The 12,842-nt window shown below is 57.5% G+C and overlaps 1 protein-coding gene and 1 long non-coding RNA gene across 4 annotated transcripts in view; both read left to right on the top strand.

Annotated features, from left to right (window-relative positions):
* HDAC4 (histone deacetylase 4) overlaps positions 1–12,842 on the top strand; it is a 294,013-nt gene that overhangs the window by 190,552 nt on the left and 90,619 nt on the right. For all 3 annotated transcript variants that reach the window (XM_081491296.1, XM_081491298.1, XM_081491297.1), the window contains one exon: positions 9,497–9,647. In XM_081491296.1, coding sequence (XP_081347422.1) covers positions 9,497–9,647 — 151 coding nt within the window. The remainder of the gene's footprint in view (positions 1–9,496; positions 9,648–12,842) is intronic.
* LOC145506486 (uncharacterized) lies at positions 1,217–3,126 on the top strand. The gene is made up of 2 exons (XR_014053966.1): positions 1,217–1,510; positions 1,724–3,126. It is a non-coding gene; the product is annotated as an uncharacterized LOC145506486 (long non-coding RNA).

Genomic DNA, 12,842 nt, shown 5'->3' with positions numbered 1-12,842 from the left:
GTAATTTCAGGGTATTTTATTTAACCTCGTGTTTCTCGAGTATCGCTTCAACCCGTGATCCACATAAGCGGTTGTGTCTGTGCTGAGTCTGGACCAGACACGTAGAACCCATTTCCGTTTGGACCAGCTGCACTGCGGCCACACGTGGTTAGTGGCTGCGGGACTGAGCGGCAGCGATGTGGGGAGGCATGCAGTGCTCCTGAGACGCCTTTCCCTCGGAGACCAGCGCCGCGCGCAGCTGGACCTCACTCGGCCCAGCCCCACTTCCTCGGGCTGCACCAGCCTGTGCCCACTGCTGCCGGGCAGACTGACGGTGCCCTATCTATCTCTGCCTCTGACCCACCAGCCTGTGCCCACTGCTGCCGGGCAGACTGACGGTACCCCGTCTATCTCTGCCTCTGGCCCACCAGCCTGTGCCCACTGCTGCCGGGCAGACTGACGGTACCCCGTCTATCTCTGCCTCTGGCCCACCAGCCTGTGCCCACTACTGCCGGGCAGACTGACGGTGCCCCGTCTATCTCTGCCTCTGGCCCACCAGCCTGTGCCCACTGCTGCCGGGCAGACTGACGGTGCCCCGTCTATCTCTGCCTCTGGCCCACCAGCCTGTGCCCACTGCTGCCGGGCAGACTGACGGTGCCCCGTCTATCTCTGCCTCTGGCCAGCTTGGAGCTTCGCCTGAGGCTCTGGGTCTCGGCAGGGCTGTCGTTACCACTGCTGCTCTCCACCCTGGCTCCAAGGAGCTGCCGAGGTCGGCAACGGACGAACCCAGCAGAGAGCGACAGCCTCCAGAGCTGCTGGAGCTCCAGGCCTCACGGCTTTGCCTGTAGAGAGCTCTGAGCCAGCGCGCGCTCCTGCCTAATTGAGATGTCACTGATCTCCATGGAGATGCCCCCCCCCCCAGCCATAGTGGTCCTCTGCTTTTTAATAAGCACCCTTGGGTTTGGGATGAATCGGGCAAGGGTCCTGAGAGCCAGCGCGATGCCCTTTGCCCCCCTGACGCCAAGCACCTCCTGCTGCTGGGAGGAGCCGGAGCCAAGGGTGCTCTGTGGGGTGCAGCCTGGACCTGCGCTGCCAGCGGGGGAGCCGGGGCCCCATCACGTGCGGGGGTGATGGGTGGGGAGGATAAGGGGTAACAGGGGCGAAGGAAGGGGTGGGGCTTTCCGCTGAGGCCCCACCCCCAAGGGGGTCTTTGGCCCCAAGCCACACTCGGGTTTTCAGGACTGGGAGGAAGCTCTTGGTGGCTGAGGGACTAGGTCCGCTCCAAAGTCAGTCTAGAGAACTGCCTTTGGGTACCAGCGAGCGCCCGCCGCAGGCTGCCCGATCCGTCTTGCCCTTGAAGCTGCAGCGTCCTGTTTTCTGCGACTCCGGAAAGCAGTCTCGCCCTCGGCTCGCCCCACCCACTCGCACTGCTGGCCCCTGTGATGTGGCTTTCTCTCCTCCTCACCAGCAGGCTTCTTGAACTTTGGCCATCAGACTCCTGCATCTTGATGTCATCTCAGAAGCCTGAAAGGTCAGGGCAGCCTGTCTCTTCCGGGTCCTTTACCTGGCCTCCTGGTGACCCAGGGGCCCCCATCTTTGGAGGCAGAGCCCCTCCCCTGGGGGTCCCCCAGCTCCCCCAGACCTTCAGGCCAGAAGCCCGAAGAGAGGATGGGAGCCCCAGAAACGCGGTTCAGAAACCTTCTCAAGGTGACATGTTCTCTGCGCCTTGTTTCTCTGTTTATAGCGGAGCTCGTTCGTCTGCAGCCATTTAAAACTGCGCGACCGTCATCCCATCCACCGGCCTCTGTTTTGACGATTTCCGCTCTCTTCACAAGCCGTCATGTTGTTGGTGACATTTGGCAGTGGTGTTTGTCAGACAGATTTCTTGAGCACACAATCTAATTAGTGTCATTAAATCATCAGTGAATTTGAATAGGATTTTATAATTAAAAAGGGAACAGTGTTTTTAAAAGGGCTTCCCTGGTGGCTCAGATGGTAAAGAATCTGTCTGCAATGCGAGAGACCCGGGTTCGATTCTTGGGTCAGAAAAATCCCCTGCAGAAGAAAATGGCGACACACTCCAGTATTCTTGCCTGGAAAATCCCATGGACAGAGGAGCCTGGTGGGCTACAGTCCCTGGGGTCGCAAGGAGTCAGACACGACTGAGTGACTAACATAGAGAGAATTTTTAAAAGGTAACTGCAGTTGTTAACCTCGGGTAAACATGCTCTGGGGTTCCAACACTCAGCGTTGCACTGGTTCTGGACACTTGCTGGTTGTGGCCGCTCATGAGCCTGTCCCTGTCCTGTCCTAAGCAGTTCTTTGCTCCCCGGAAGGGGGTCCCAGAACGTGGTCACTGGGGCCCAGGATCGAGGGAGTCGTGAGTGTGGGTGTCAGCAGGTGTTTATGTCCAGAAAATCCGTAACAGCTATATCAACTGGGACGGCTGAGCGGATCACCCAGCAAATGCAGCATCCCCTCCCTGTCTACACTGCAGCCTCCCTGTCTACACTGCAGGCTCCTCTCCCCATCTACACTGCAGGCTCCCCTCCCGTCTACACTGCAGCCTCCCCATCTACACTGCAGCCTCCTCTCCCCGTCTACACTGTAGCCTCCCCTCCCCACCTACACTGCCGCCTCCCCGTCTACACTGCAGGCTCCCCTCCCGTCTACACTGCAGCCTCCCCATCTATACTGCAGCCTCCTCTCCCCGTCTACACTGCAACCTCCCCTCCCCACCTACACTGCCGCCTCCCCGTCTACACTGCAGCCTCCCCTCCCGTCTACACTGCAGCCTCCCCTCCCTGTCTACACTGATCCTCCCCACCCTGCCTACACTGCAGCGTTGAGACTTGTCCTGATGCATCGCTCTGGCAGGTGCAATCATGGGAGATGGGGCTTGTCTTCGTGGTTCCTACTTGTAGCCCAGACTGCCGGCACCGTCTGTTAGGCAGGTTTCCTCGGAATAAACCCCTTCCTATGAAAGATACGCTACAGGGTGCGTGTTACACGTTTTAGCGATCTCGTCGGATCTCTGTCCGGAAGTGTGCCTGCTCTCTGCGAGGTTGTGTCCAGCCTGGCCCTTCTCTCCCCAGATCTCAGGGTACCTCCTGTCTAACAAGTGAAAAATAAAAATGCTTTCCACTCTATTTGCACATCCTTTTTCACTAGTGAGGCTGAGCTTCGGTGTGTGTGTGTGGTTGGTACTGTCTCCCTGGAAAGGAGAGCTTTAGGAGCTGTTTAGCGAGCACGTGACTCTTTTCCTTGCAGGGAAGCAGATAAAATTGAAAGGAGCCTGGGAGCCAGGCCGTGGTGTTTACTGTCTTTATTACCTGCCCCGTGTGGCTGAGCCATGCTGCCTGGGGCCCCAGCTTCCGGGTCGTCTGAGGCAACTTGTAATGAGCCCAAAGGACACACTTCGGCGGCCGTAGCCCTGGTACCCGGGAAGGCGCGTGGCCGCTGCGAGCCCCGTGTCATTCCTGAACCTGTTGGCACCCAGTGAACTCACTTACGGTCAGGGCTGGCTCATAAGCCCGCACTCCGGGTTTCTAGGAGGTCACCAACGGGCCAGCGGAGCGCCTCGTTTGACCTGCTGCCCCGGGGGCGTGGCTGGTCGCTCCATGGCGTGCTGGGCCCCGCCTGCGTGGCACACGGGAGGGTCACGGTGTGCAAGGTGTGCCGCTGCCCCCGTGCCCTGTGCCGGCCCCGGTGTGTAGAGAGAAGGAACGCTGCATGTGTTTCCAGAGGTGGCAGCTGTAGTTTGTTCTGCAGAGAAAACCCTTTCTGGCGTGGACTTGCAACACGCTTTCTATCTCATCCCTCCTCACTGGCTCTCGCTGATAAATATGCTGCCTTTGGTTCGGCCGGGACGTTCACGGGCACACTTAAACCCACTGTGTGCTGGATGGCAGGGAGAAGACAGAGGGAGACAGGGTCAGACACAGCCTGGGCCTTCGTCAGCCCCGAGCTGCCCCGGGAAGTGTGTCCAGGTGGTGGTGAACCCTGTGGAGAGGAGGGCTCAGGGTGCCCTGCAGGGGGAGGGGACCCTCCGCTGGTCTCCAGCAGACGCGCTTTCCAGGGCGCCCACCTGAGAGGAAGAGGCGTGTCACAGGCGTGGAGATGGGGGGCGTGGCGGGCTCCCCCAACCACTGTCACCTCCCCCTCCCCCCACCACTCACAGGGGTGCCGCGTCCAGGGCGTCCGGGGTGCTGAGCGTCTGTGATGCAGGCCTTCCTCTCTCTGACCCGCCTGCTGATGGCTGACCCTTTGTCTTTGTGGCATTTGAGTGTCCGATTTGGGGGGGAACCTGAGTGACACATCCACGGGACCTCTTGATTACTGCTGCTGTGTCCATGAGGCTGGAGGGGAAGGATGATTTTGAACTTAACTGAAATGAGGGTGCCTCTTTGAGCCAGTAAATCCAGTGAGATAAAGATGGACATGGTTCCATTTTGGAGGACCCCGTAGGCAAGGATATTTTAGTCTCGAGTGGGCCCTGACCACCGTGGCCAGGTAGCCCGTGAGCCTGGAGATGAGCACCCCAGAGGAGGCCCCTCCATTAGACCAGTGCTCTGGCCCCCGGGGTCACTGGTCTGCCCTGGACTTCTCCCCGCAAGCGGGCCACGTGAGCCTTGGGAGCTCCTTGGCCATCTTGGAAAAGCTCCCTGACCTCCGCCTGTCGGGCTCGATGCACGGACCTCCCGGGTTCGGTCCCAGGTGGACGTGGGCTTCCCCCACGCCCCCAGGGTGACCCCGGCTCTGCCCCGGCCACGCCAGGCTGTGATAGCACCATGGGTTCTGCGCTGAAGGGGCCACCTGAAGTCCCTGTGTTTATTTTCACAGTAACACAGGAAGTGGGTATCAAGAGCGTGGGGGCGAGAGGCCTCAGCCAGCTCCCCGCCTGCCCCCTTGGTGCACCCGCTGCCTGTTGAGGTAGAGCCTCCCCGGGAGACAGTCCTGTGAGTGGCTTAGAGGAGCCGGAAAGGCCCCGCGCCGGCCCACTTGCTCAGCTCAGGCGTGGCCTGGGCCCCTGGTGGTCCTAGCCCTGGGGGACGGCTCAGCCCCCATGGAGCCCGGCCTGGCCCTGCCGGCCCAGACTGTCCTGTGTGTGGGTGTGGGGCTCCCCAGCCTGAGCCGTCAGCAGCGGAGGCACACGACAGGAGCAGGCGGTGCCCCCAACCTGCGACCAGGAGCCCTGCCGCGACAGAGCAGGCGAGCCTCCAGACACCCTTGGCCTGGAGCAGATGGGCAGCTGCTGGTGACCTCCACTTTCCCCTGGCGCCTGCGCTGGGCGCAGAGACCATGGCAGACCATGTATCCCTCCTGTGTGGGCACGAGAGCTTAGGGGCAGAAAACGTGCTGGACCTTTGTTGTGTTCAGTCGCCCAGTCATGTCCGACTCTCTGCGACCCCACGGACTGCAGCACGCCAGGCCTCCCTGTCCCTCACCAACTCCCGGACTTTGCCCAAGTTCGTGTCCGTCAAGTCGGTGATGCCATCCAGCCATCTCATCCTCTGTCGCCCCCTTCTCCTTCACGCCATGACGCTGGGGATGCTCCTTTCATTAAAACTGCACAACAGTTGTTTTCTGCAAGTTGCTTCGTCCTGTGAATGTTGATCACCAAGATCTAGGGTGGTTGTCTCCAGTCTCTTTGTAATGATAATTGAAAGATCTCACTTTCCTTTTCTGGGTTCTGGCTGAAACGTAAATATTGTGAGACCAGATTCAGCAAATTTTTGCCTGTGCCTCATTTACCCATTAAATGAACGCTGAGCAATTGAAAGGGAGCCGGGGCTGTGTGCAGGCAGTTTGGGGGGATAGGTAATACCAAGAACGCCAGGTTCTTCATTCCAAGAGCTGTTGTTCGGGGCACCGTCTTGGCTTCCCGACACCACACAGCCCTTTGAGGTATCCGTTTCCGAAGGCCAATGATGCTGCTGGAATCCCAGAGTGGCTGGCAATGGCCTGATGCCCATGAGGGCCTGTTCCCCTGGACATCAGGGACAGTGCCATCGGGCCCCCAGGCAGGATCCTCTGAATCCAGGCGAATCAGCAGACATCTCTTCTGGTAGAAGAACCTCCCTGGGTGAGCAGCCCACCTCTACCCCGAATGGCGCCTCCTTCCTGGAAGGAGACTGATAACAAGGACGCGGCTCGTTCCCACCATGTCTGCCTCTCCGTCCCGGTGGTGTCATTCCGTGTTCCTTTTAGAGGAGAAGAAAACAGCACTTTTTAAGTCGTTTGCAAAGTTATCGAGCTGATCTTACAGACACGCACAGTAACACCAGTTTGAAGCGCTGAAGGTCAGACCCAGCTGCTGACCATGGGCAACAGTCACTGCAGAGCTGGTAAGGCAGGATGGAGATACTCTTGTAATCCGATCACCCAGAGGCCTCTGCCGCCTTCTCCTGCCCCCAGTTCCTGTCAGCCGCTTGTTGGGAGGGCGGTGAGAGGTCAGCCGTGACACTCAGTGTGTATGGAGCTGGCTGGGTGGGCGCTGAGCTGGGCGTCCGCTCCTGCCGGTCGCCACACAGCCTGCTGCACGATGTGGCCTGGGAGCCCTGGGGCCTCGGGGGGGAGGGGAATGGGCTGCTGCGTGGGGGCCGTCTACACTCGCTCCTCTGCGTGAGCCCCGTCCCAGCACCCTCTGTCCAGCGGCCGCCTCCCTCTCCCTCCCTCCCTCCCGTGCTGATTTGGGGCTTCCTCACCCCCATCCCTCTGCATTCTGTCCCCCGTGGTCCCAGCTGGAAAGGAACCCCCTCCCCTCCGGGGAAGGCGGGGGGCAGCAGGGCTTGCGGACAGGGCCCCTGGGTCCCCTGCTGTGTGCAGACACCAGTGTGACCACAGGGGCGTGTGTGTGTGTCACAGCTGGGATCCGCCTGCCCGGGCTCCGTCCGGTCAGGGCTCAGCCATCCCTCCTCTTCCGCAGCGGGCCGGTGAGGAGGTGTCCGCCAGGGCCCCTGGGAGTGGCCACGGGGTGCGTCCGCCCTGCTGCGTCTCACACTCATGGTGGCCAACGTGGGGGGAAGCGTGCTTGTCAACGGAGAGTCCCGGGGCCTCGCAGGAGACAGATCGCTGGTCCCTCCCCACGGGGACAGGGCCAGGCCCGTGCCTGCCCCACCCGAAGGAGAGGGCTCGGGAGTGAGTCGCGGCTGGGACACAAGCGCCCCCCCCACCCCGGGAAGGTGCTGTGGGCAGAGGCCCGCCCTGTGCTGGTGGCCGGGAGGGCAGGGGAGGCCCTCAGGGCTTCCCAAGGCCCCACGTGGCTGGTGGGGAAGCTGAGGCCGTGCAGGGGTGGCCGAGCCCTGGAGAAGGGAGGCAGGGGGCGGGCCCAGAGAGACAGCTGGGAGCGTGAGAGTTGGATGGGGCGACAGAGACGGAGGGGCGGAGGGCTGTCCCATGGGAGCAGACAGCCCTGGCCGTCAGCGGAGGGCTTGGCTGGTTGACGTTTGAGGAAAACCTGTCAGGTGTCTGGGCTTGGTCGCATCTCTCCCACACCCCCGTTGGCGCGGGCTGGCTTGTCCCTTCTTACCTTTCCAACGCTCTAAGTGAAAGTGGGATTTGATGGCTAGGGAGGTTGAACACTGTTTCCCATTTATTTTTAACCACTCTTTTTGGCAACTGGTTTGATCTCCTTGCTGTCCAAGGGACTCTGAAGAGTCATCCCCAAACCACAGTTCAAAAGCATCAAACCAGTTCATTCTAAAGGAAATCAGTCCTGAATATACATTGGAAGGACTGATGCTGAAGCTCCAATACTTTGGCCACCTGATGCGAAGAACTGACTCATTGGAAAAGACCCTGATGCTGGGAAAGATTGAGGGCAAGAGAAGGGGACGACAAAGGATGAGATGGTTGGATGGTATCACTGACTCAGTCTACAAGATTGAGCGAACTCCAGGAGATAGTGAAGGACAGGGAAGCCTGGCGTGCTGCACTCCATGGGGTCAAAAAGAGTCGGACACAACTGAGCGACTGAACTCTTTTTGGTGAATCTCCTGGCCTTTTTTGCTCACCTTTTTAGTGGACTGCTTATAATATTCTTACTAACATGAAACATCCATCTGCATATAAAAGTTGATCTGTATACCGTAAGTATGGCAAAGAGTTTTTCTCATTCACCTTTTGCATTTTAATTTTGTTGACAGTATATATTGTGAAGGTAGCTTTTTACATTGTCAGTTATGTCACTTTTGAAAATGTGATATAACTTACAGAGAACAAAACGCACATGTCCTGAGTATGTGTTCGCAGACAGTCGTGAGTGTCTGTGCAAACGCCGCCTCCACCAGACGGTGCACACCCTGGACGGCCCCCCCATCTCATCCACCGCCTCACCCGAGAAGCAGTCTTCTCTGACTTCTGTCTCCGTGTCTTAGGATTTCCTGTTCAGAACTTTGTGTAAATAGAGTCTGCAGGTGGACTCTTTTCTGTCCTGTTTCCACAACTGACAGCAGACCTGCTCATTTTGCTTGTTTTACAGCCCATCCTTGGTTTTGCCAGTATGTGCAGTTTATTCTTTCTCATTGCTGGGTGGGATTCTCACTAAGAACATGCACTCCTGCCCCTGGGCTCACGTCTGGAGGATGTCGGGGGTATGTCGGGGGTATGTTGGGGGTATGTCGGGCGCGGCTGCTGTACACACAACGGCCACATGCGGTCCTGCACAGGGCTTTGCCCAGATGTGTTCCCACGTCTCTTGGGTTAGTCCTGGGTGTGGGATTGCTGGGTCTTAGATGGGTGTGTGTTTAACTTTGTAAGAATGTGCCAAGCAGTTTTGCAAAGTGACCACACTCTTTCATGCTCTTTTGTGGCACTCTCGAAAAGGCATTCCGTCACTCAGTCGTGTCTGGCTCTGCAACCCTATGGACTGCAGCACGCTGGGCTTCCCTGTCCCTCACTATCTCCTGGAGTTTGCTCAAACTCATGTCCGTGGAGTTGTTGATGCCATCCAACCATCTCGACCTCTGTCATCTCCTTCTCCTCCTGCCTTCAATCTTTCCCAGCATCAGGGTCTTTTCTAATGAGTCAGCTCTTCAGGTGGCCAAAGTTTTGGAGCTTCAGCATCAGTCCTTTCAATGAGTTTTCAAGATTGATTTCCTTTAGGATTGACTGGTTTGATTTCCTTGCTGTCCAAGGGACTCTCAAGAGTCTTCTCCAGCACCACAGTTCAAATGCATCAATTCTTTGGTGCTCAGCCTTCCTTATGGTCCAACTCTCACATCTGTACGTGACTGCCAACTTCCTAGATTGCGTAAATTGTCATGCATATTTTCTTCCAGGAGGTCAGTCTTTTTTATTTTCATTTACAGCCTTTAGCATCAAGCGTGTAGGAGACACCCTCGAACAGCCCTGCTTCCCCCTCGGCGATGCGGGCCCTGCAGGGGGGAGCGAGGCCCGGGGCCACACCGGCTACAGGGGACCCTGGCCCCCCGCCGCTCTTCTCGAGCGTATCTGTCATGTTGCTCCTTTCGAGGTGAGGTTCTGACCGTCTGTGTCTGCTGCTTCCCGCCCACAGCAACAGCAGGAGCTGCTGGCCATGAAGCACCAGCAGGAGCTGCTTGAGCACCAGCGGAAGCTGGAGAGGCACCGGCAGGAGCAGGAGCTGGAGAAGCAGCACCGGGAGCAGAAGCTGCAGCAGCTGAAGAACAAGGAGAAGGGCAAAGAGAGTGAGTGCGCGCCGGGCGGTGGGCAGCGGGCGGGCCGCGGGAGGGCACCCTCCCTTCCTCGCAATCCTTGGACCCAAGCCTGTGTCCCTCCTGGAGTGGTGTTTCTGGGCGCCCCAGATTCAGGGCTGGCCCCCGGCTTTGTCTTCACGCGGGGACTGCAGAGGGCGTCTGGTCCCACTTTTGGTTTGGCTTAAGCATTTGCAAGAAAGTTGCAGACTCTTGGCGGACTTAGAAATGACTAGGACCCGTAAAGCATCACAGTGAGCTTCACCTATGAGTTCAGCCTCAACTTTTTCAAAGTTGTTTTGCTTGAGAGCATTTGTGAGCGGCAGTTGGTCGGACGGCCTGTCACTGAGAGAAGGCGCAATGACCCCTGGGTTGCACATTTTTGCCCTTTGACCCCAGTGTTTGCTTTCCATCCTGGCTGTGCTTGTGTGAAGACCAGCAGAGTCGGTCATCTTCCAGGAGGCGCCCAGCTTGATCTTAGCCAGGAGACTCTTCTGTGTGCTAGTATCTGGAAATTAGGTAGACTTTCCCAGGCTCTGGTCCTTCCCCCAAGACCTCAGAGCTCAGGTGCACGCGTGTGTGCCTGTTAACCCTGCAAGTACGTCAGGCTGTGCACTTCTCCCCGTACCAGGATTCGATGTCCTGACCAGATGGTGGTTTACTCTTCTCATGCTCATGAGTAAAACAAGAAGACTTTACACACTTTACCGACATACTAACCTCCAAAACCTTGACACCCTTTTATCCTCAACTGCTGAAAGTGGCTGGGCTCCCTCAGTGCCTCAGCGGGTACAGAACCCACCTGCAATGCAGGAGCCACAGGAAATGCAGGTGATGCAGGTTTGATTCCTGGGTGGGGAAAATCCCCTGGAGGAGGGAATGGCACCCCACTCCAGTATGGACAAAGGAGCCCGACAGGCTACAGTCCAAAGGGTTGCAAAGAGTCAGGCATGACTCAGCGACTGTGCACACAGGCACACACTGAAAATGGCTAGCCATCTATACAAGTCATTTTAACAAGCTTTTAAAGTTTATATACACAGTTTTATATACACATGCTATACAGCATAAGATGTCTTCAAGATTCTTGTAAAGTCTGTTATTTGAAATTGTTTAAAAGCCTTTTTACTGGTGTGTGTTGCACATAAAGAATAGCGCACAGACTTCCGTGTACAGGGAATTACCCACAAGTACACATCACTGTGCAGCCAACAGCACCTGCGACCAGTTCAGGAGAAGCCGCCACGCCCCGAGGCCCTGCAATTCCAACACGTGACACCGCTTTTGAAACTGATGTCAGTGGACTCGGTAACATGTATGCTTTTGTGTTTCTCTCCCTTCATCCCACACTATGCGTGTGGCGTCTGGTGTGTCCTTGTGTAGCAGGAGGGGCTCACTTCATCCTGGGGTCCCCGCGGCTGTGTCCATCCCATCGAGAGTCGGTGGATGTTTGGGCTCTTACAAACGTTGCTGCTCCATACACCCTTGGCCACCTCTCGTGGAGCAGGTCAGCTTCCATAGGTGAGGCCAGTCTCCAGAGTGGCTGGACCACTTGTCGCCCCCATCAGTGACATCGTAGAAGTCCCGTAGCCCTGCATCCCTGCCGTGACGTTAAATCTCAGCTCCGAGCAGCGGCCCTTTGGCTTCAGCTGCTTCCTCTGATCATAGCGGGACTCAGCATCTCCTCCGGGGCTCCTGCCCACGGGGATGTCCCGTCCGGCGGGGTCCTTGTTCCTGTCTCTTGCCCGTGCTCTGGTCGGTCATGGGTGTCACGAGGGTCTTCCTTCACCTGCCCTGTCCCTCTCCTGGTGGTTCCTTTGAAACCACAGAAGTCTCAGGTCTAATACAGCCTAATTTACAGTGGTCTTTTCTAAATTAGAAGGTAATCTAATCTGTATTATTATGCCTATTTATTTTGTACATTTTTATAAATAATTTCTTTCAAAAAGCGTATTATTTTTCCTAAAAGGATGTAACTAACGTAGTCTCTTCATATTCAGTTTATGTCTCTGTTTATTTGCACGTTCTTAGTCATTGTTTTTATACACAAAATTAACAGCTTTTCCAGTCAGTTACTACAGCATTCACTCTTGAAATAATAAATGTATTTTAAGCATATTTGCACTTTCACTGTCCAATAGAATTTCAGTGTAGAGAGCAGGTCAGCAGAGTTTGTTTCCCACATGAAGTCTAGCTTGTGCGCCAGTATTTGAAAGTCATCTGCAAATCTGAGTGGGGTAGCGCATTACAGCACAGCGATTCGGCGAGATGACGACTCACGGACTCACTGGGAGCCCACAGTCGAGACTTCAGAAATGAGGGTGGAAGGCCGGCAGGAGACATGGACTTGCAGGCTTGGCTGGCCGCCCACACCTTGTTCTGTGAATACAGATCGCGGCCCTGCCGTGGGCTGCTCTGCCAGACGGTGCCCACTTCCCTGCCCTCTGCCTCCCATGCCCCCCCCGCCACCTGCCAGGCTGGTCCACACCACCAGGCTCAACCACACCAGGAGGCTGGTCTACACCACAGGCCGCTCACCACCACTCATGCTGAGGGTATGGCTGGGGCTCTGATCACACCTGAGCCTGCAGCACTGATGTCACGAACCACCAGCACAGGGCTGTCATGATGGACTTACCTAGGGCGGAGAGTGGGCGCAGCTCTCATTTCTAGTACTCCCTGGATGACTCTAAGGTGCAGTGGAGACTGCGAACCGAGGTTGGGGTGGATGCCCTCGCTCTGAGTTAGGGGCCTGAGCATCCTGGAGGCTCTGTGGCCTCCCACTGTGTCCACTGCGTGGGGGCTGCCTTCCATAGACCCTGCTCCACGGGCAACAGCATGTGGTCCCACAGGTGCCCTGTGAGGGGCTTTGCTATGGGACAGTAGGCATGTGGGACCCAGAGCCTGCCGAGTTGCCCACCTGGTACCCCAGTGAACCTGCTCTCGCCCCGTCCCCTCTCCTGCCCCACCCTCTGCTCCTGCCCCGCCTCCTGCTCCCTACCCCGCCCCTCTCTCGCCCCGCCCTCTGCTCCTGCCCCGCCTCCTCTCCCGCCGCGCCCTCTGCTCCCTGCCCCCCTCTGCACCTTGCCCCTCCCTCTGCTCCTGCCCCGCCCCCTCTTCCGCCCCACCCCTCTCCTGCCCCGCCCCCTCTTCCGCCCCACCCCCTCTCCTGCCCCGCCCCTCTCCCGC

This window comes from Giraffa tippelskirchi, chromosome 5 (assembly GCF_054371585.1).
Source record: "Giraffa tippelskirchi isolate mGirTip1 chromosome 5, T2T-mGirTip1v1.2.pri, whole genome shotgun sequence".
Taxonomy (NCBI): Eukaryota; Metazoa; Chordata; class Mammalia; order Artiodactyla; family Giraffidae; genus Giraffa; species Giraffa tippelskirchi.
This window is presented reverse-complemented; position numbering and strand designations above follow the sequence as displayed.